The sequence below is a fragment of the Phocoena sinus genome, chromosome 1 (assembly GCF_008692025.1).
Source record: "Phocoena sinus isolate mPhoSin1 chromosome 1, mPhoSin1.pri, whole genome shotgun sequence".
In the NCBI taxonomy this organism is placed as follows: domain Eukaryota; kingdom Metazoa; phylum Chordata; class Mammalia; order Artiodactyla; family Phocoenidae; genus Phocoena; species Phocoena sinus.
The window spans coordinates 29,101,262-29,123,851 of NC_045763.1; the positions used below are offsets into that span (position 1 = coordinate 29,101,262).

General features: G+C 38.6%; 1 protein-coding gene across 6 annotated transcripts in view; it reads left to right on the forward strand.

Moving 5' to 3' along the window:
* Nucleotides 1-22,590, forward strand: part of AGO3 (argonaute RISC catalytic component 3) — a 121,147-nt gene that overhangs the window by 87,736 nt on the left and 10,821 nt on the right. For all 6 annotated transcript variants that reach the window (XM_032650009.1, XM_032650025.1, XM_032650035.1 and 3 more), the window contains 5 exons: nucleotides 6,467-6,626; nucleotides 7,876-7,966; nucleotides 11,539-11,733; nucleotides 12,066-12,200; nucleotides 14,576-14,677. In XM_032650009.1, the coding sequence (XP_032505900.1) occupies nucleotides 6,467-6,626; nucleotides 7,876-7,966; nucleotides 11,539-11,733; nucleotides 12,066-12,200; nucleotides 14,576-14,677 (683 nt within the window). The remainder of the gene's footprint in view (nucleotides 1-6,466; nucleotides 6,627-7,875; nucleotides 7,967-11,538; nucleotides 11,734-12,065; nucleotides 12,201-14,575; nucleotides 14,678-22,590) is intronic.

Genomic DNA, 22,590 nt, shown 5'->3' on the forward strand with positions numbered 1-22,590 from the left:
ATCAGTTGATTGATGGTATTGTTCAAGTCAGCTATTGAATATATACTTATCTTCTGCCTGCTGGATCTGTCAATTACTGATGAAAGTACATTGAAGTCTCCACTATAATAGTGGATTTGTTTGTTTCTCCTTGCAATTCTATCAGTTTTTGCCTCACTTGTTTTGGCATTCTTTTCTTAGCTGCATACATGTTAAAGATTGTCCTGTCTTCTTGAAGAATTGACCCTTTTATTATTATGTAATACCCCTCTTTATCCCTGTTAATCTTCCTAGTTCTGAAATCTACTTTGTGTGAAAAAATACAGCAACTTCAGTTTTCTTTTTCTTGGTGTTAGCATGGTATATCTTTCTGTATCACTTTATTTTAGAATCGGTTTCTTGTAGGCAACATGTAGTTTGGGTCTTCTTTTTTTTTTTTGGTTGCGGTGGGTCTTAGTTGCAGCAGGCAGGCTCCTTAGTTGTGGCATGTGAACTCTTAGTTGCGGCATGCGAGTGGGATCTAGTTCCCTGACCAGGGATCGAACCCAGGCCCCCTGCATTGGGAGCGTGGAGTCTTAACCACTGTGCCACCAGGGAAGTCCCTGGGTCTTATATTTTATCTTCCCCTCTTTTTCTCCATTTTATGGTTTTTTTAAAATAAATTTATCTATTTTTGGCTGCATTGGGTCTTCGTTGCTGCACGTGGGCGTTCTCTAGTTGTGGCAAGCGGGGATACTCTTTGTTGCGGTGCGCGGGCTTCTCATTGCGGTGGCTTCTCTTGTTGCGGAGCACAGGCTCTAGGCGCACAGGCTTCAGTAGTTGTGGCACACGGGCTCAGTAGTTGTGGCTTGCAGGCTCTAGAGTGCAGGCCCAGCAGTTGTGGCGCACAGGCTTTGTTGCTCCGCGACATGTGGAATCTTCCTGGACCAGGGCTCAAACCCATGTCCCCTGCATTGGCAGGGGGATTCTTAACCACTGCGCCACCAGGGAAGCCCCTCCATTTTATGGTTTTAAGTGAGCATTTTATATTATTCCATTTTCTCTCTTACATCAATTATACTTTTTTTTTTTACTTTTAATGGTTTCCCTAGAGTTTGCAGTATACATTTACAACTAATCTGAGTTTGCTTTCCATAATTCTGTACCACTTCACAGATAGTGTAGATACCTTATAACAAAGTATTCCCAATTCCTCCCTCCCCCTTACAATATTTCTGTCATTCATTTCACCTATCCATAAGTTGTAACCGCACAATATATTGTTGCTATTATTATTTTGAACAGTATCTCTTAGTTCAGTTAAGAATAAGACAGTAAAAGATTTTATTTTACTTTTATTTATTCCTTCTCTGACCTTTTTTTTATATATAGATCTGGACTTCCAACCTGTATACTTTTCCTTCTTTCTGAAAAATGTCTTTTATCATTTCTTTCAAGGCAAGTCTACTGTCAACAGATTCCCTTAGTTTTTGTCATATTTCCCCTTCACTTTTTAAAAAATTATTTGCTTATGTTTACTTATAAATCAAATTATCTACTCACATAGTTTCAAGTGTTAAATCATTCTGGAATTCTTATTTTCAAAAACAGCACCTTTATAGCTGTCATCCCATTTGTTTTTTTCATAGAAAAACTCTTTCATCATCTGCCACTTTTTAAATTTAATTTTTGTTTATTGAGTGCTGCTGCCTGTATTTCAGTTTCTTCTGTAGTCCTGCCCTGTTTTGCCAGAGCCTTGGGATCTCTACATTTGTCTCATGTTGGTGTAGGTCATGCCTTCTATAAATCAGTCACTTGGTGTCTTTTTTTTTTTTTTTGGCCGCGCTGCGTGACATGCGGGCTTTTAGTTCCCCCACCAGGAATCGAACCCCTTGCAGTGGAAGCGCAGAGTCTTAACCACTGGACCACCAGGGAAGTCCCAGGTGCCAAATTTTGATTGTAGTTTTCATTCCTTCTGAGGTACTGTTTTCATAGGAGTGTTCCTGAATTAACTTTTTTTTTTTTTTTTTTTTGCGGTACACAGGCCTCTCACTGCTGTGGCCTCTCCTGTTGCGGAGCACAGGCTCCGGACGCGTAGGCTCAGCAGCCATGGCTCACTGTCCCCGCCGCTCCGCGGCATGTGGGATCTTCCCAGACCGGGGCACGAACCCGTGTCCCCTGCATCGGCAGGTGGACTCTCAACCACTGTGCCACCAGGGAAACTTTAAACAAGTTTTTGTGTATATGTGTGATAAAATATACATAACATAAAATTTACCATTTTAACCACCTTAAAGTACACAGTTCACTGGCATTAAGTACATTCACAGCATTGTGCAACCATAACTACTGTCCGTTTCCAGAACTTTTTCATCATCTCAAACAGAAACTCTGTACCCATTAAATAGTAACACCCCATTCCCCTACCCACCAACACCTGGTAGCCTCTATTCTACTTTCTGTCTCTATGAATTTACCTATTCTAGTAACTTATATAAATGGAATCATACAATACTTATCCCTTTGTTTCTGGCTTATTTCACTTAGGGTAATGTCCTCAAGGTTTATCTATGTTGTAGTATGTATCAGAATTTTCTTCCCCTTTTTTGTTGTAAAATATACTAATATATAAAACAAAAAATTTACCATTTTAACAAGTATACAGTTCAGTGACATTAAGTACATTCAGTGTGGTACAACCAGCACCACCATCCATCTCCAGAACTTTTTCATCATCCCTAACTGAAACTCAGCACTAACTCCCCATCTCCCCTCCCTCAACCCCTAGAAACCTATATTCTACTTTCTGTCTCTATGAATTTGACTGAATAAATCATATAGTATTTGTCCTTTTGTGACCGTTTATCTCATTAAGCATAATGTCCTTAAGGTTTATCCATGTTATAGTATGTATCAGAATTTTCTTCCTTTTTAAGGCTGAATAATATTCCATTGTATGTATATACACATTTTGTTTATCTATTCATCTATCAGTGGGTACTTGGATTAGTTCCACCTTTGGGGTATTGTGAATAATGCTGCTTTGAACATGAGTATACAGCTCTCTGTTCCAGTCCTTCCTTTCACTTTTCTTGGGTATATTACCAGAAGTGAAACTGCTGGATTATATAATTCTGTTTTAGTTTTTTGAGCAATTGCCTTACTGTTTTGTACAGTCTGCACCATTTTGCATTCCTATCAGCAGTGTACAAGATTCCAGTTTCTCCACGTTCTTGCCAATACTTACTTATTTATTTTAGCCATCCTATTGGGTGTGAAGTTGTATCTCTTTATGGTTTTCATTTGCATTTTCCTAATGATTAGTGATGTGGAACATCTTTTCATGTGTTTGCTGAACATTTGTAGATCTTCTTTGGAGAAATGTCTGTTCAAGTCCTATGGTCATTTTTATTTGGATTGTTTGGGTTTTTTCTTATTGAGTTATAGGAGTTAGTGTGTGTGGTTTTTTGGTACATGTTGTTTTGTTTTGCTGGTTGGTTGGTTGGTTGGTGGCCACACTGCACAGCTTGTGGAATCTTAGTTCCCCAACCAGGGATTGAACCCAGGCCCTTGGCGGTGAGAGTGTGGAGTTCTAACCACTAGTCCACCAGGGAATTCCCAGGAGTCAGTGTTTAATTGTTCCTGCAGTTAATGGCTTCATCAGCTTCTGCTTCTAGTAAGCTGATCTTGGCTGTGATTCTCTGTATTCACCTGTTTTGGGGGTGGCAGTTTTCTCTGATGGATCTAAGACAAAGACAAGTCATTGATTTTCAGTCATTGATTTTTTGTTGTTGTTGTGAAGATGGAAATGATGACTTCTAATCTTTTGTGTGTTGGTGCTATAGTTAATGTCCAGAGTGGTATTTTTAAGTACAAATCTGATTTTATCCCCTTCCCTATCACCCCCACTTCAGTAGTTCTTCATTTAACAATTGGTAAAATTGATATTTAAGATTATCTTCCAAGGGTTTGCATGTTCTAATCCGTGACTTTTTTTTTAAATAAATTTATTTATTTTTTATTTTTGGCTGAGTTGGGTCTTCGTTGCTGCACACAGGCTTTCTCTAGTTGTGGCGAGTGGGGGCTCCTCTTTATTGCAATGCGCGAGCTTCTCATTGCGGTGGCTTCTCTTGTTGCGAAGCATGGGCCGTAGGCGCGCAGGCTTCAGTAGCTCTGGCATGAGGGCTCGGTAGTTGTGGCTCACGGGCTCTAGAGCTCAGGCTCAGTAGTTGTGGCACACAGGCTTAGTTGCTCCGCAGCATGTGGGATCTTCCCAGACCAGGGTTTGAAGCCATGTCCCCTGCATTGGCAGGTGGATTCTTAACCACTGAGCCACCAGGGAAGCCCCTAATCCATGACTTCTTACCTCTTCAGAATTCAGCTCACTTTATGCTTGTTTTTCCCCACAGAAACTCTTTGTTTGTCCTCTTCCTTCTACCTGTATTGCTTCTCATAATCCATCTTCCACCCTTTACCAAGTAAACACACATTCTTTTGAATTTTAGTTCAGACATCCCTTCCTTGGGGAAGCTTTGCCTGACCTCCCTGACAAGGTCAAATTCTCTCACTTTTATTATCTTACAGCACCTTGTTACCACTCCTTTATGTTGTTTCACAGTTACAATGTTAACTTTGAAGTTATTTAATTAATGGCTATTTCTCTGACTAGACTGTAAGCTCTGTGAGGGCAAGAACAATGTCTCTCTTGACTTAACATTGTATATCCAGAGCTTCGCACAGTATTAGCATGTATTAGGTGGCTCATTAAATACTTGTTGAATGAATTAATAAACCTTTTTAGAGGGCAAATTTTCAGTATCTATAAAAATGTTAGGTATATATATCTCTGATCCCTCGATTCTACCTGTAGAAATTTATCCTGAAGCTATAGTTATACAACCAGATGAAAGTTAAATATACAAGGATGTTATTCATAGCATTGTTTGAAATAATGGAAACCTGGAAAAAGTTAAAAATATGTCGGTGTATGAGTAGTGGTTAGATACCTTATGGCATTTAAAAACAGAGTAACTGCTGTTGTTATAAATAATAAGGGCATCTATATATTGGCATTCAGAACATACTATATTATTAAGTGAATATGACAAGTTACACAATAGAGTGTATAGTATATTCTCAATTTTTGTTTAAAAGTGTTTTCCATGTGTTATATATAAGAAGTTATGGGGCTTCCCTGGTGGCGCAGTGGTTGAGCGTCCGCCTGCCGATGCAGGGGACACGGGTTCGTGCCCCGGTCCGGGAAGATCCCACATGCCGCGGAGCGGCTAGGCCCGTGAGCAATGGCCGCTGAGCCTGCGCGTCCAGGGCCTGTGCTCCGCAACGGGAGAGGCCACAACAGTGAGAGGCCCGCGTACTGCAAAAAAAAGAAGTTATGGACACCGAACTCTTTACGGTAGTTACAACGGCAGAGAGGGGGAGAGGAACAGGAAACAGGATAAGGAAAGGAACAGGATAAAAACCTTTATACAGTAATACCTCTATATTTCTAAATTAAAGTTTAGAGAATCAGATTGAAAGCTATAAGTATACTGTGATTATAACTGCATTAAAATAATGCAAATGAGAACCTTATGGAAGAGAGTACAATTAAATACTAATAAGGGTTTATATATGATATTTTTCTCTGGTTTTTCGGTTATTGTGGTTATACTATTTTCGTGAAGACAAAAGTATGCTTCCTTATATATGAAGAAAACTGGAAAAAATTATCACTAAATACTTAAGCTAATCTTCAAGGCAGTAAGTATACTTTATTTTTTAGGATTATTTTTCATATTTTATAGTTGTATATTGTAGAACACAGTTTTCACAAATGCTGGAAACAGTTCATTCAAAAGATCTGGTTTATTTTAATTGGCTAGATATCAAGTTAAAACATTTAAGATAGACAGTATATTACTAATTGCACTCTTTTTTTTTTTTTTTTTAATTTTGGTGCACTTGGTCTTCATTGCAGCGTGAGGGCTTCTCCAGTTGTGGCCTGCAGACGCAGGCTCCAGAGCACATGGGCTCAGTAGTTGCGGCGCACAGGATTAGTTGCTGCACGGGATCTTAGTTCCTCCACCAGGGATCGAACCTGCGTCCCTGCATTGGAAGGCGTATTCTTAACCACTGGACCACCAGGGAAGTCCCACTAATTGCACTCTTGAATGCCCTCAAAACTCTGCACATTTATATAATCAAATAAGGCAGTATAGGGAATTCCCTGGCGGTCCAGTGGTTAGGATCCGCGCTCTCACTGCAGAGGGCTCAGGTTCAGTCCCCAGTCGGTGAATTAAAATCCCACAAGCCGCACAGCATGGCTGGAAAAAAAAAAAAAAATAAAGGCAGTATACTTTAAATTTTAATAGCATTGTTTTAGTATTGGTATAAGTTTTGGTATCCTGTAATACAGTGGTGTATTTCACAAGGGGAAACATACATAGCAGCTTAATTTTCAGTAAAATTTGCCTTTTTATAGCCAGAGGTATTTGTATTTGTTCCACAGCGGAGGTGAAACGTGTTGGAGATACACTTTTGGGTATGGCTACACAGTGTGTTCAAGTCAAGAATGTAATAAAAACATCCCCTCAAACTCTCTCAAACCTGTGCCTAAAGATAAATGTTAAACTTGGAGGGATCAATAATATTCTTGTACCTCATCAAAGGTAAGATAAGCTAATCACCTAATAAAATATTAATTTTTCTCTGTATTGCCATATCTAACACCTGTGTAAGAGACAGCTTTGATGATTCCTGCCAAGGGAGATAAGTAGACATTTTGGCAAAAACTTAAGAGTTTTGATTGGCAAAATTTACAAGATTTTTTTATGAAAAATCCCCTCCCATCTCCATTTTCATTTAATATGCAAAGTACCTCGTCCCTGGCTAGAAAGTATTGAGAATTTTATTTATTTTTCACTGGAGAGCCCAGCTTGAAGAACTTTCTCATTGTTTGGTAGTCATCTTCAAGCTGGTGTCATGAGGCAACTCACTCACCTAGAAAGTGAGGGAAGCCTTTCTTCCCTCCTTTAGGGGCTTTGGGTGGAGTTGGATGGGGGGGCATGTCAATTAAGTAAATCAATTAAGGAAGCCATATCAACTCCTGGTGGAGTCAGTGGGACAACAGATGTTACTGTTATATCACCATCATGTCTAAGAGCTCTTAGGAAGTATGACACGTAATGATCTAGAAATAGGGTGATGGGGAAGAGGCTGTTATTTGGAGAATTGAACAACAGGTTTCCTTTTAATAGTTGAAGCAACTAGGGCTCTAAAAAATTAAATATCTTGTTGACACAGAAGCTCTTTTTTTCCTGTTTTTCCATACTGCCTCTATTTCCCATCCCTATTAAATATGAGATTCATAAATGACATGAATATAGAAATTTATCAACAACTCCAAGAACTAAGAGTCATTTGAATCTTAAAGGATACAGTTTTAAAATAAAATGAACTGCTAGCTACTTTATGACTATTAAATGTATGTTACTCAAATTTTATACTTTTGGTCAGAGGCGGGGGAGTAGTAGAGTCCCATAATCCCTTCCAATGTGGTTTAATGATTCTTTATCTCCTTGAGAGATTACATTGGCTTAAAATGTAAGTAGGTTAAAGAATTATTGATACAAATCAGTGGATTAATATGAAGAAGTTTATCATTTTATGCCTATTAAGAATGCTAGCAGCAGTTGACCTTTTCAACCACCAGCACCGCTGCTTAAGGCAGAAAACTGCTCTGAATACTTCTCTTACTAGAGATTCATGATTTAAGAGAATAAAGCTGTCAGTAGTTCAAGCCTATGAAGTTGTCTCTAATGGACCTCCTCTGTGCTATGCCAGCAACTTGCAGTTGTGTGAAATAGGTAAAAGAATAATGAAAAAAATGATCTAACTCTTTTTAAAACTGTGTTTAAGACCTTCTGTGTTCCAGCAACCAGTGATCTTTTTGGGAGCAGATGTCACTCATCCACCAGCTGGTGATGGGAAGAAGCCTTCTATTGCTGCTGTGCGTATCTTTAGACAGGTTTATCTTATCTAAAGTTTAGACAAAGATCAACATTTTGGTTTTAACTTTTTGAATTTTAATTACATTTTCTTTGAAACCAACTTTTATAAATACAAAGTTTAAAAAATATGTTTATAAAGTTTTATAAAGATACATATCTATATGTAGATCTATGCAGAGCCAACTTTCAGATGTTCTTTGGGTTTTTGAAAAGAATGATTATTCTCTGGTTTGGAGGCTGCAAGTTCTGTATATATCTATTAAATCAAGTTTATTAATTATATTACTCAACTCTTCTGTATCCTACTTTAATTTGTCTGTTTGACCTCTCCATGGTTGTTTATTTTCAGTTACTTTTTGTAATTCAGAGTTTGTTTATATATTTCAGTAGTGTCTTTGTTACAGAAAGATGCATTACATATAAGTTTGCTGGATTGCAATTTTTTCAGTATAAAATATCTCATCTTTGTCCAGTTTTATACTTTGCACTTGAATTCTTTATTACTGCTCCTCTTACTTTTAACATCTGCCTGTTCTATCTTTTGCCCACCTTTATATTTGTAACCTTTCTGTGTCAGTTCAAAAGTGTATTTCTTATAAATTTCATAAAGCCAGATGATATTTTACCCAACTTGAAAATTGCTTGACACACCACTGTAGAGCAATTATACTCCAATAAAGATGTTGAAAAAAAGAAAGAAAGAAAGAAAATTGCTTGATTTTAACAAATGCCAACATTTTGAAAATGTCAACATATTTTAGGCATACTTAATAAATTTCAGAAATTAAACTGTAAGACTTTTTATATATTTTTTCTATCATTCATTATAATCTTTACTTTTAAAAATCTGATAAATCTTAATCTTTCCTTGAAAATGATAGTAATATTAAATTTTTCACTTATTTTTCCAAACCTCTTTTCATTAATGAAGAAAATTGACTTTTATCTATTAATAAATTATATTTCCTTGTATTCTTTTTTTTTTTTTTTTTTTTGCGGTACGCGGGCCTCTCACTGTTGTGGCCTCTCCCGTTGCGGAGCAACAGGCTCCGGACGCGCAGGCTCAGTGGCCATGGCTCACGGGCCCAGCCGCTCCGCGGCATGTGGGATCCTCCCACACCGGGGCACGAACCCGTGTCCCCTGCATCGGCAGGCGGACTCTCAACCACTGCGCCACCAGGGAAGCCCTCCTTGTATTCTTAATGTTGTGCATAAATTGTGTACATTTCAAGTGTCCTAGAGGTAGTATTGAGCAATCTCTGATATTCATTAAAATGTTCCTAGAGAAGATAAAATAATACAAAATTTCTAAAGACTTACTTTGGATTTGCTATTTTAGGGTTGTTTTCCAAGGAAGTTTAAGCACATTTAAATTCTTTTGGACTTCTGGGTTGTCATTGTCCTTTTTTGCTAAATCCATTTCTACCAAATATTCACTTTCTTTTATAATTATCAGAGGTCTTGTAAATAGAATTTGATTATTTTTGCTATATATCTTCTATTCCCAAGAACTTAAAGACTAGTGTGAGAAACAATGTAAGTAATAAATGCCATATAGTATAATAGATACTACCATGATAGTGATGTAAATTAAAATTGCAAAAATCTGGTGTGTTGAGGAATTCCAAATGCAGGGAATTGGAATGTAGTATAGCAGACTGTGAGGCCTGTAAGATTTTGTAAGGCTTTTTTTGCCATCAGAGGGGGTATGGATTTATTTTTAGCAGTGGAAAAGAAATGGTCAGGTTCCTTTTTTTCTTTTTTTTACTTAGAGAAGATTTTAAAAAGCAGATACAATTCCATGTACCTAAAGAAGTAGACAAGTTGTAGCTCACTTTTTAAAAAACTCTTGGTTATTTTCTAATCTGATCTAAGACTGAAGAGAAATGTAAGAATTTTCCATATCTTGGTTTCTAATAAGATGTTTAAATTACTGACAGGAATTTAGGTACTCTTTTGAAATAGTGTGGTTTTACTTATTTATGTTTTAATTGATATATAATTGACATATAACATTATTTTAGTTTCAGGTGTATAACATAATTTGATATTCATATATATTGTGAAATGATCACTACAATAAGTCTAGTTAACATCTGTCACCATACATAGTTAACAAAAGTTTTTTCTTATGGGGAGAACTTTTTTTTTTTTTTTTTTGGCTGCTCTGGGTCTTAGTTGTGGCACACAGGATCTTTCCTGGTGGCGCATGGGCTCAGAGTGCGTGGGCTCTGTAGTTGCAGCGTGAGGGCTGTCTAGTTGTGGCACCTAGGCTTAGTTGCCCCAAGGCATGTTGGGATCTTATTTCCCTGACCAGGGATCAAACTGGCGTCCCCTGAATTGCAAGTGCTGAGAACTTTTAAGATTTACTCTCTTAGCAGTTTTCAAATATGCAGTACAGTATTAACTATAGTCACCATGCTGTACGTTACATCCCCATGGCTTATTTATTTTACATCTGGAAGTTTGTACCTTTTGAGCCATTTCACCCATACCCCACCCCTCTGGCAACCACCAGTCTGTTCTCTATATCTGTGAACTCAGTTGGGATTTTTTGTTTGTTTTTTGTTTTTAGATTCCACATATAAGTGGCATCATATGGTATTCGTCTGACTTATTTCACTTAACATAATGCCCTCAGGGTTCATTCATGTTGTCACAAATGGCAAGATTTCATTCTTTTTTATGGCCAAATGATACTCTATTGTATGTATGTGCCACATTTTCTTTATTCATTCATCCATCAATGGACACTTAGGTTGTTTCCACGTCTTGGCTGTGTAAATAATGCTGCAGTGAACATGGAGGTGCAGAGGTCCATTTTTGAAGCATGACTTTATTGTAGATACTACCCTGGAAGAAAGAGAAGCTGGAGGTAGAATAACCAGCTGGTTCTTGGTCCAGGCTCTGATCAGTGATGTGTGAATACTTTTAAATATTCTGGTTCCAGTGATCATGCTTCAGTAGATCTATGAGTGACTACAGTCAAGGAGAACTTAAACGTTCATGCTTCAGAGTTCCGTCTGCTCCAATCACATAACAGTATTAAGACACAGAGAGAAAAAATTAAGATAGCTACTCTCAAAACCAAGATTTAAAATTTATGAAGCATAAGAGTTCTTAAGGTAATGCCAAAGTCATCTTGAATATGGCTTCTGGGATAGTTTGCTAAACTGTAAGAGCTATAAAGAGAAATTAAGAGTTTGAATGGACCTTCTTTTTTATTTATCTCCTTCCTCTATGTACATCTCTTTGTCCTTCTATCCTTACTAATATTTAGGTTTACCAGCAACATCTGTAAATTAGAACCAAATTGTTAAATATAAAGTACAGCCTACTTATGGGAAAATAGTTTTTGACCCTAGACTGTGTCTTTTATTTTGTTCTTCACTGGAATTATCTATTTTTATTACTTTCAAAATGAACTGTGATAAATAGTTATGGTTATAATAAAATACAAATTTAAATGAAATCCTTTTCCTTCTTTTTTCAACTTTTTTATGGTAAAATTCATATTCATATAGTTTTGAATACCTTAATTTCTATGTTTTCTTTACTTTTTTCAACCTAGGTTGTAGGTAGTATGGATGCCCACCCAAGCAGATACTGTGCTACAGTAAGAGTTCAGAGACCCCGACAGGAGATCATCCAGGACCTTGCCTCCATGGTCCGAGAACTTCTCATTCAGTTTTATAAGTCAACTCGGTTCAAACCTACTCGTATCATCTTTTATCGGGATGGTGTTTCAGAGGGGCAGTTTAGGCAGGTTGGTTGCCTGGGATTCTCATCATACTGTGGTTAAATCAGATACTGTGTTTATAATATGGTGTCTAGTTCTGAAGTTAGAAGCCTTAATTGAGAGTTCCTAAAGTCAAATTTTGATACTTCCTTAGATTTTCCCTTTTAAAATATTTACTGGATATGTAAGCCTTGATCGCTAAGACCATGCTCTGATAATAGTTAAAATGGAATAGAGAAGTGTAATTAGCTGTGAGGTGATGAATTTAAGAAATTCTAAGTCTAAATCATTGTCTTACTTTGAAGTATGTGTAGGAGAACAACTGACTAGATCAAATCTTTCCATTTCATCTTCTCTAGGTATTATATTATGAACTACTAGCAATTCGAGAAGCCTGCATCAGTTTGGAGAAAGACTATCAACCTGGAATAACTTACATTGTAGTTCAGAAGAGACATCACACTCGATTATTTTGTGCTGATAGGACTGAAAGGGTAATCTTACATTTATTGTAATACTATTATAAGCAAAGGTTATCTAACATAGTTCATAGAGCACTTAACAAAGGCTCTCTGCCAACAGCAGAGTTTCTGATATATAGTAGTAGGTTACAGCAAAGCAGATTGATTATGAGTATAGGAGCATCAAAATAAGTTAATTTTTAACTTTCTAGAATTTCTAGTAACACTCCAAATGTTCAAAATCCCATTATACTTTTTTGTTGTTGTGAAGAAACTCATAGTTTTAAAAGTGTTCTTTTTATTCATATTTTCCTTAAATGTTCAGAAGAAAAAAGGTATGTTCTATTTTTTAAATATCTTGTAAAAATTAAAATTAATTTTACAAGCTAGGGACATTCTAGAGTGATTAGTGAAAATTCATGCAAACTAACTTTCATTTTCAGTGCTCTGCCCCCATCCTGTAAACCTTAGAGCAGAGAAATCTGAGGAGTACAAGGGTCAGTGTCCCCTTGGGAAAGAGGATCAATAGAAAAGACTGAAAAAGAAAGGAGTGTGTCTTGTCTTTGGTACATATTTGGTCTTTGATTACACTGGTTATGTAGCTTTGGGCAAGTAACTTAACATCTCTGTGCCGGTTTCTTTCTGAGCAAGGTTTGGATAATATTAATATTTGCCTTATTTGGGTTTTTGAAAGGGTTTTTTTTTTAAATTAAAATGTGTAGTGTACTTAGAACGGTGCTTAGGCACATGCTAAGCACTCAGTGGAGGTTACCTAGTTGTAGAGTGGTGGTAATGGTGGTAGTGATAGAGAAAAAGAGGGCATAATGGCAGGCACTGTTCTGGATATTTTTTATAAATTTAACTCATTTAACCCTCACAAACAACACTATGAGGTACTTATTATTATCCCCATTTTTCACAGTAGGAAACTGTGGCACATGGAGGTTAAATTGGTAGAGCTAGGACTCAAAATAGGCAATCTGGCTCCAGAGTATTCTTAATCACTGTCCTATACCACATCTCTAATAGCAGTAATGATAGTTTTACTTTGGCCTCCATGTTGTTAAAGACCTGTGCCCCAAATTACATTTCTGTACCTAGAAAACCGAAGGTTTCTTCAAAAGTTAGATCAGGAAAACCTAAGTTAGATTTAATGATTTCTTGCAATTGATGTTTAATTGTGCCTTTCCTTCATTTGTTTGCTTCTCTTTCATCTTTGCTCTAAATCTACTAATCATAATAGATGAGAGATAATTATAAATGAGGAAATAGGCACAGAGAGGAAAATACTGTGCCCTAGATTTCATGACTAGAAACTGGTGGAGCTCTGGTATGAACCCAGGCATTCTGCCGCCTCTCTAAATAGAATAAAACTTTTAAATGTATATTAATTAGGAGATTTGTGTGTTAAGAATAGGCATAACTTAGTAGTTTATGAACTGTTTTCTTTATTTTGTGATTTGGTGAAGCTAGCTGCTTGGTCCACACAGATATAACTCCAGCCACCACCTGGTAACAGTCCCTCACACAGCAGAAATAATGTCTGAGTCAGTAAAAGAGTCTCTGATTTGTTAGCCTTGTAAACCTCGACTTACAATTAATGATTTTAAATATGTTAGGGATAAGGAGGTAGAGGTAAGTATGTATATGCATTTAAAGTGTTTTATTAGGAGACTTTCATTATCAGGAGTTTCGAACTTTTTCATTTACATCATGTATTACTCAGAGAAAATCACGGTGTCTGTTTTCTTACAAGATGTTGAAACTGCTAATATAAAATAAAAGAAATAGGGCCTTTGCAGTCATTTCCATGTTTGACTCTCAGTTCTGCCCTTTATTGTATACTATTGGGTGAGTTATTTTGTATTCCTGAGCTGTAGATTCCCCCCAGACAAATGGGAATAATACCTAACTTGCAGGATTATGAGGATTAGAAATAAGGTATGTAAAGTACCTGGCATATAAATGGTTAACAAATGGTGACTCTAGTTGATGCTGTGGTCAGCATTCTTTCCCTCTAAAAATATAGGGTTCTCTGAGAAAAATGCTAATTTTCATGAAACTGCACATTCAAGAGTACCTGCTCTGCACAGACATCATAAATTGGAGCACTTAACGTAACTTTTTTTTAAAAAATTTTTAAAGTTTTCTACCCGTATTACGATCAACTACCAGCTAAGCATCAGTAGAAACTAATAACTTTGTTATCAGCTTTCACTTTCAGCAACATTTAAGAATAGGAACTAGGACTAGAATAAGGTCTGCTCTTAATGCCTGCTTAAGTAATATTTCAAGCCGAAAATAGTGAAACATGGGATCAGCCTATGTATTTATATCTTTTTAAAAGTGCTTTCAGACACATTCTTTACCTTTGTCTTGTTTGTTTAAACTTTGACCAAACAATCTAGGTCGGAAGAAGTGGCAATATCCCAGCTGGAACAACAGTTGATACAGACATTACACACCCATATGAGTTTGATTTTTACCTCTGTAGCCATGCTGGAATACAGGTAAGCCTATACTTTGGGTGAAATGTTTTTATTCAGGAACTTCTGTTCTTAGGCATATTTTTTAAATCTCAGAAAAGAGAGAAAGAAATATTCTTCTCTACACGTCAGATTGTTTCCACGTGAAATTAGAATGAAACTTTCAGTAACTAAATCATATCCCCTTTCTCACCTTGAGAGGGACTTATTTCTACGAAAGTACCAGAATATAAGTGTTTTAATAGAAGGCATCTCCCTAACTATGTCCTTAATTTAATGCAAAACTTCAAAAAACTCTAAAATACCTGATTGTTCCTTTGATATATTCTTTTTGATAATAATACTTCATAGAAAACTTTGACACTTACTGGCAGATATTGAGCATGTGAAAGAGTTCAGTTGTAGAATTACAGCTTTAAGTTTCAGTTAAATAATTCTAAGTCTTTTCTTATTTTTCAGAAAATCTTTTTGTTCATTTGTTAGCTATACTTAGTAAAACATAAGCTGTAATTCAGAGCTTCTCAAACTTTCCAGCAGCAGAGAGTGAATCCACATTCTCAGGATACCTGAGAGAATGTAGCCCAAAACTATTTTAGTTTACTTGCCATTGATTAAAATAGAAATTTCAGGAAGATGAACCTAACTGTATATCTGAATCTTAAAGCTTTATATGTCCCACATACACTAACCCCAGTTTCACTCTTAGGGCTTTAAAATTATTGTCCTACTCATTTATATATGTTCTTATAACTGCTTCTGTTTACAGTCAATGTGGTACATTTTCATGGTGGGTGGTAACAGTCAGCAAAACAAAGTTAAAAGTACCTTCTGAGATAAAATCTATTATCATTCGAGTACATATTTTAACCTTAAGTTTCTCTCCATGTATCCCAAGGAACCCTACTGCTATGACTTTTTAGTTAATATAATGGAGGGGGAAAAAAGGTTCTCTATTCACATAAATTTTAGAAATGCTGGTCAAACAGATTGTTTTTTTACTATAGAACTTTTGGATACCATTGATATGCAAATGGTTGTTATGAATTTTCAAGACAGGACTGTTTCTCCAATGTATTTAACCAGAAACTTTAGGGACCAATATTTTGGGGGGACACCAAATTGAAACTTTGCTCTAGTCAGCAAATAACCAGGAATATTTCACAGGGACTTTCTGGGCTTTCTCTAGTTGCAGTGAGTGAGGGCTACTCTTCCTTGCAGTGTGCGGGCTTCTCATTGCCATGGCTTCTCTTGTTGCAGAGCACAGCCTCTAGGCGTGCAGGCTTCAGTAGTTGCAGCATGCAAGCTCGGTAGTTGCAGCACATGAGCCCTAGAGTGCACGAGCTTCAGTAGTTGCAGCGCATGGGCTCAGTAGTTGTGGCACACAGGCTCAGTAGTTGTGGCTCACGGGCTCTAGAGCACAGACTCAGTAGTTGTGGCACACAGGCTTAGTTGCTCCACGGCATGTGGGATCTTCCCAAACTGGGGATCGAACCCATGTCCCCTGCATTGGCAGGCAGATTCTTAACCACTGTGCCACCAGGGAGGTCCCCAAAGACCGTTCTTTACATGTCTTCCCAGCTTTATTAGACTTTTCTAACTTCTCTGAGATCAAAAGGAGGAGTCTTATTTTTTAACAGCTAAAATTAAAATCGACTCATTCCTAACCAGTATGAGATAATTTTTTTGTATCACTACTTTTAACTTTACCAGTGAACAACAGATCCTTTAACAACATTTTGGCCAAATTCCGTAACTTCTTGACATTTATGTTGGTCATATTGGTGTTTACAGCTTAGTTCCATTTCCTCCCCTCCCCATTTTATTTTGAGATAAAATTCCCATTCATTTTTAAAACTTAAATTTACAAATAAAATTAAAGCTTGGCTTTTCCCTTCTACCCTCCACCTGCCCAAGACAGGCTCTAGAGCTTTGGTCCCAGTGTTTTTGAGTAGGGGAGGGGACCATGGCCTGCCTCTGAGATACCTCCTTCCCCTCCTCCTCCTAGGACTCTAACTCATCTGGTACTGCTGACTGCCAGAATGTCAGTAGTGGGGAGATGACACAAGTCTTTCTCTAGTCCATTCTGATTCTTTCTAATCCCTTAGCCTCCATGGAGCTGAGAACCCTCAAAGGGCAGCAGTGTCCTTCTTTAGCCCCATCTGTGGTATAGACCCCTTCTTTAGGTTAGATATCGCATTGCATGGCTCCATGGCCCCTCCTTCTCTACTCAACTTCATTTTTTTAGACTCCCAGAACTGCTTCCAAGAGCTCTCATCGCTCTAGCTGTATGGAGTTGGGAGAGTGGGCCTATGGACTCTGAACTCAGGAATAATCCAGTTGGGGAATGAGATGGGATAGTCTCTCCCTTTCTAACAGGCTCTCATCTTCACAACTCATTCTCTTGGAGTGCCCCTTACATGTCTTTAGGGGAGAGAGAGTGCCTTTCCTCACAATTGAAATTCTGTATTTTCACAAAACTCTCAATCTCTTCCTATATTGAGAGGATAGGGGTAAGGTGAGAAGAGGCCAGAGCCCGGGATTTGATGGTAAGACCTGTCCTGAACTGTCTCCTCTCGGTGAGCCCTTGAGGGAGGGTAGCTGACTCCAAAGGTTGGTAGCTCTTCAGAATGTAAGATGCTTAGCACCTTTAGTCCCCTGCTTTGGACCTTAGTTGAAATTCTAGGACAGCGGGGAAAAAAAAAATCCTACTTACCATACTGTTAGAAACACATTAACCGGGTAGAGCATGTGACCCCTCTGACCTACCAAAGGAAATTCTTCTGAAGACATAAATGTACCTGTTGAGGAGTGGGCAGCATCCTAAATTATAACTTCCTAATATGAATCTCCCAAACTTCGAAGATGTCCTTCACTGTGATTTAACATTCCTTTGACTCCACTTTAATTAGCTCTCTCTACCATTTTCTTTGGGTTCCTAACTTGGTCTTTTGCCCCAACACTCAGCACATGACCCCTTCCTTTTTTCTCACTAAGAAATTACATTGTCAGTCATGCCTACTTTCTTCCCTCCTTTCCCACAGGAAAAAGGGTCAACCTGCAGAACTGTTCTCATTCGCTCTTGCCTGCCTTAAGTTGGCATTAGTTCACCAGTTACCCTCTTTCGTATATCTTCAGTCTCCTTTAAGCTTCTGATTCCATTCCCTTAGCTTATAGTTATCCCCATCCTAAAATACAGTTCCTTGCTCCTGCTGTTCTCCTTTAAGGTACTGTCTTTCTACCATTTGTCACCAAACTGTTGTTAAAAGGATAGCCTAAACACACTCACCAAAATGGCTAAAATTTTAAAAGACAAACAGTATTAAGGATATAGAGCAACTGGAACTCTTATACTCTCCTGGTAGGTGTGTAAATTAATGTGAACATTTTTTAAAATTGGCTGGCATTATCTACTAAACTTAAATATATGTATGCTCTATGACCAGGATTTCCACTCCAAGATAGCCAACAGAAATGCATATCTATGTTCACCAAAAGATAGTATGTTAATATTCATAGTAGCACTGGTCATAATGGTCAATACAAAAACTATCAGTACAAACAGTTCAAATGCCCATGATCAGCAGATTGGATAAATAACTATACAAATGTGATTTATACAACAGTAAGAATGATACAACAGTATGTATGAATTTCACAATGTCAAATCAAAGAAGCTAGACCCAAAGGGTACATACATTATAAACTTCAAAAACACGCAAAACTAATCTATGATGTTAAAAGTCAGGTTACAGGCAGCAGGGTGGCAGGTAGGGTAGTGACCCTGAGAGGGCACAAAGGGGCTTTGTGGTTGCAGTTAACGTTTAGTTTCTTGATTTGGGTGCTGGTTTCATGGGTATATTCTCTTTGTGAAAAATTCATCAGTCTACATGGATGGTACATGAATTTTTCTCTCTATATATTTACTTCTATAAAAAGTTTACATTAAGAACAAAAAAGACTACACTTACTTCCTCTTCAACTTACAGCAGACTGCCTTCTGCCCCACCGTTATTGCTCCTTGATCTCTGTAACTTCTGACTCTGTTATAATCATGCACTCATCAAAACCGTCTACCATTTGGCTTCCACTACACATTTTATCCTACCTGTCATCTTACCCTTCTGTTTTTTCTAGGTTTCGTTCTTCTTCCACCCACCTTTTTTTTTTTTTTTTTTTTTTTGCGGTACGTGGGCCTCTCACTGTTGTGGTCTCTCCCGTTGCGGAGCACGGGCTCCAGATGCGCTGGCAGGCTCAGCGGCCATGGCTCACGGGCCCAGCCGCTCTGCGGCACGTGGGATCCTCCCGGACCGGGGCACGAACCCGTGTCCCCTGCATCGGCAGGCAGACTCTCAACCACTGCTCCATCAGGGAAGCCCCCACCCACCTTTTAAAATTTTAAGTTCAGGGAATTCCCTGGCAGTCCAGTGGTTAGGACTCAGCTCTTTTACTGCCGTGGGCCTGGGTTCAGTCCCTGGTCAGGGAACTAAGATCCTGCAGGCTGTGCAGCACAGCCAAAAAGAAAAAAAATTTAAGTTCAAGTAATATTTATAACTTTGAAATCTCTTTTTACAGATACAACTTTTCTCCTGATTTCCAGATCTTGAAGTTATTTTTGATTGTACCCTCTCACCCGCCACCCTTATCTAATGGAATCCCTGAACTCTACAGAATCTATCTTCTTAGTCTAAGACCTATCTCTTAATCTTCTTTTTTCTTTTTTGGCTGTGTTGGGTCTTCGTTGCTGTGCGTGGGCTTTCTCTACTTGTGGCGAGCGGGGGCTACTCTTTGTTGCAATGCACGGACTTCTCATTGTCATGGCTTCTCTTGTTGTGCAGCGTGGGCTCTAGGTGCGCGGGCTCAATAGTTGTGGCTCACGGGCTCTAGTGCGTAGCCTCAGTAGTTGTGGCGCACAGGCTTAGTTGCTCCGTGGCATGTGGGATCTTCCCGGACCAGGGCTCGAACCCATGCCCCCTGCATTGGCAAGCGGATTCTTAACCACTGTGCCACCAGGGAAGCCCCTATCTCTTATTCTTATCCTCACCTCCCCTGCTTAGTTCAAGTTCTCATCATTACTTTCCTGTCCTGGGTGCCCTCATTTAGTCTGTTCTCATTAGATTAATTAAAACAGCTAAGATCCGGACTTCCCTGGGAGGAGGTAGTATTTGGTAGTAATTTGAACTTTATCCCCAAAATCTTGCACAGTGTCTGAAAAATGATAAATATTTGCTAACGTATGAGCTAACCTGTCTCTTTTCTCCTTTACCACTGCCATTTTCATACTTCATACATTCATCATCTCACACCAGCACTAGTGCAGCAGCCTCCTAATTGCTCCCCTTGCTTTTAGTCTCTTCCTGTTTTCTTTTTTTTTTTTTCATGGGGGTGGTGGTGGTGGTGTTTATTTAAAGTAAAAACAAAAACAGTTCACCCATTTCTCCCACCCCTGCCTCTGGCAACCACCAATCTGTTCTCTGTATCTTTGACCATGCTTTTTAAATTATTTTTCATTCATTCATTTTGATTCCAGATATATGGCATTTGTCTTTCTCTGTCTGACTTATTTTACTTAGCATAATGTCCATATATATATATATATATATCACAATTTATCTATTTATCCATCGAAAGACACTTAGGTTGTTTCCATATCTTAGCTATTGCAAATATTGCTGCAATGAACATAGTGATGCATACTTTTTGAATTAGTGTTTTTGTTTTCTTCAGATAAATACCCATAAATGGAACTGGTAGATCATATGGTATTTCTGTTTTTAATTTTTTGAGGAACCTCCAAACTGTTTTCCATAGTGGCTGCACCAATTTGCATTCTCACCAACGGTGTAGGAGGGTTCAAAAGAGAACTCTTATGCATTGTTGGTGGGAAAGTAAACTGGTGCAGCCACTATGGAAAACAGTATGGAGGTTCCTCAAAAAACTAAAAATAGAGTTGCCAAGACTTCCCTGGTGGTGCAGTGGTTAAGAATCTGCCTGCCAATGCAGGGGACATGGGTTCTAGCCCTGGTCCGGGAGATCCCACATTCCGCAGAGCAACTAAGCCCATGCACCACAACTACCAAGCCTGCATTCTAGAGTCTGCAAGCCACAACTACTGAGCCCACGTGCCACAACTACTGAAGCCTGCATGCCTAGAGCCCATGCTCCACAGCAAGAGATACCACCGCAATGAGAAGCCCTCACACAGCAACGAAGAGTAGCCCTGTTCACCGCATCTAGAGAAAGCCTGCATGCAGCAATGAAGACCCAATGCAGCCATAATTAATTAATTAGTTAATTAGTTAATTAATTAAAAAAATAATAATGAAAATAGAGTTGCTATATGATCCTGCAGTCCCACTCTTGGGCATATACCCAGAGAAAACTATAAATACAAAAGATACATGTGGGGGGCTTCCCTGGTGGTGCAGTGGTTAAGAATCCACGTGCCAATGCAGGGAACACGGATTCGAGCCCTGGTCTGGGAAGATCCCACATGCCGCAGAGCAACTAGGCCCGTGTGCCACAACTACTGAGCCTGCGCTCTAGAGCCTGTGAGCCACAACTACTGAAGCCCGCGTGCCTAGAGCCCGTGATCCGCAACAAGAGAAGCCACCACGAGAAGCACGTGCACCGCAACAAAGAGTAGCCCCTGCTCACCACAACTAAAGAAAGCCCACACACAGCAACAAAGACCCAAAGCAGCCAAAGATAGACAGACAGACAGATAGATAGGTAGATAGATAGGCAGATAGATAGATAGGTAGATAGATAAATTTTTTAAAAAGAAGGAAAGGAAGTGAGGGAATTCAGTAAAAAAAAAAAAAAAAAAAGGTACATGAGGGACTTCCCTGGTGGTACAGTGGTAAAGAATCTGCTTTCCAATGCAGGGGACATGGGTTCAATCCCTGGTCGGGGAACTAAGATCCCACATGCCGCAGGGCAACTAAGCCTGTGCACCACAACTATTGAGCTCTCACACCTCAATGAGAGAGCCTGCATGCCACAAACTACAGAGCCCATGCACTCTGGATCCTGTGCACCACAACTAGAGAAAGAAAAACCAGCATACCACAACTAGAGAGAAGCCCGTGTGCCACAACTAGAGAGAGAAAACCTGCACGCTGCAACAAAAGATCCCACATGCTTCAACTAAGACCCGACACAGCCAAAAAAGTAGAGAAAATAAATAAATTAAATAAATATATATTTTTTTAATTTATTTTTGCAGTACGCGGGCCTCTCACTGCTGTGGTCTCTCCCGTCGTGGAGCACAGGCTCTGGACGCCAAGGTTCAGCGGCCATGGCTCACGGGCCTAGCCGCTCCGTGGCATGTGGGATCTTCCCAGACCAGGGCACGAACCCGTGTCCCCTGCATCGGCAGGCAGACTCTCAACCACTGTGCCACCAGGGAAGCCCAATAAATATTTTTTTTAAAAAAAGAAGATACATGCACTCAAGTGTTCATTGCAGCACTATTTACAATAGCCAGGACATGGATACAACCTAAATGTCCATCAACAGATGAATGGATAAAGAAGATGTGGTATATATTACAATGGAATACTACTCAGCCATAAAAAAGAATGAAATAATGTTATTTGCAGCAACATGGATGGACCTAGAGATTATCCTACTAAGTCAAGTAAGTCAGAAAGAGAAAGACAAATACCATATGGTATCACTTAATGTGGAATCAAAAATATGACACAAATGAACTTATCTACAAAACAGGAACAGACTCACAGACATAGAAAACAGACTTGTGGTTGCTGGGGGTGGCAGGGGTGATGGATTGGGAGTTTGGGACTAGTAGATTCAAACTATTATATATAGAATGGATAAACAACAAGGCCCTACTGTATAGCACAGGGAACTATATTTAGTATCCTGTGATAAACCATAATGGAAAATAATATAAAAAAGAATGTATATATATGTAT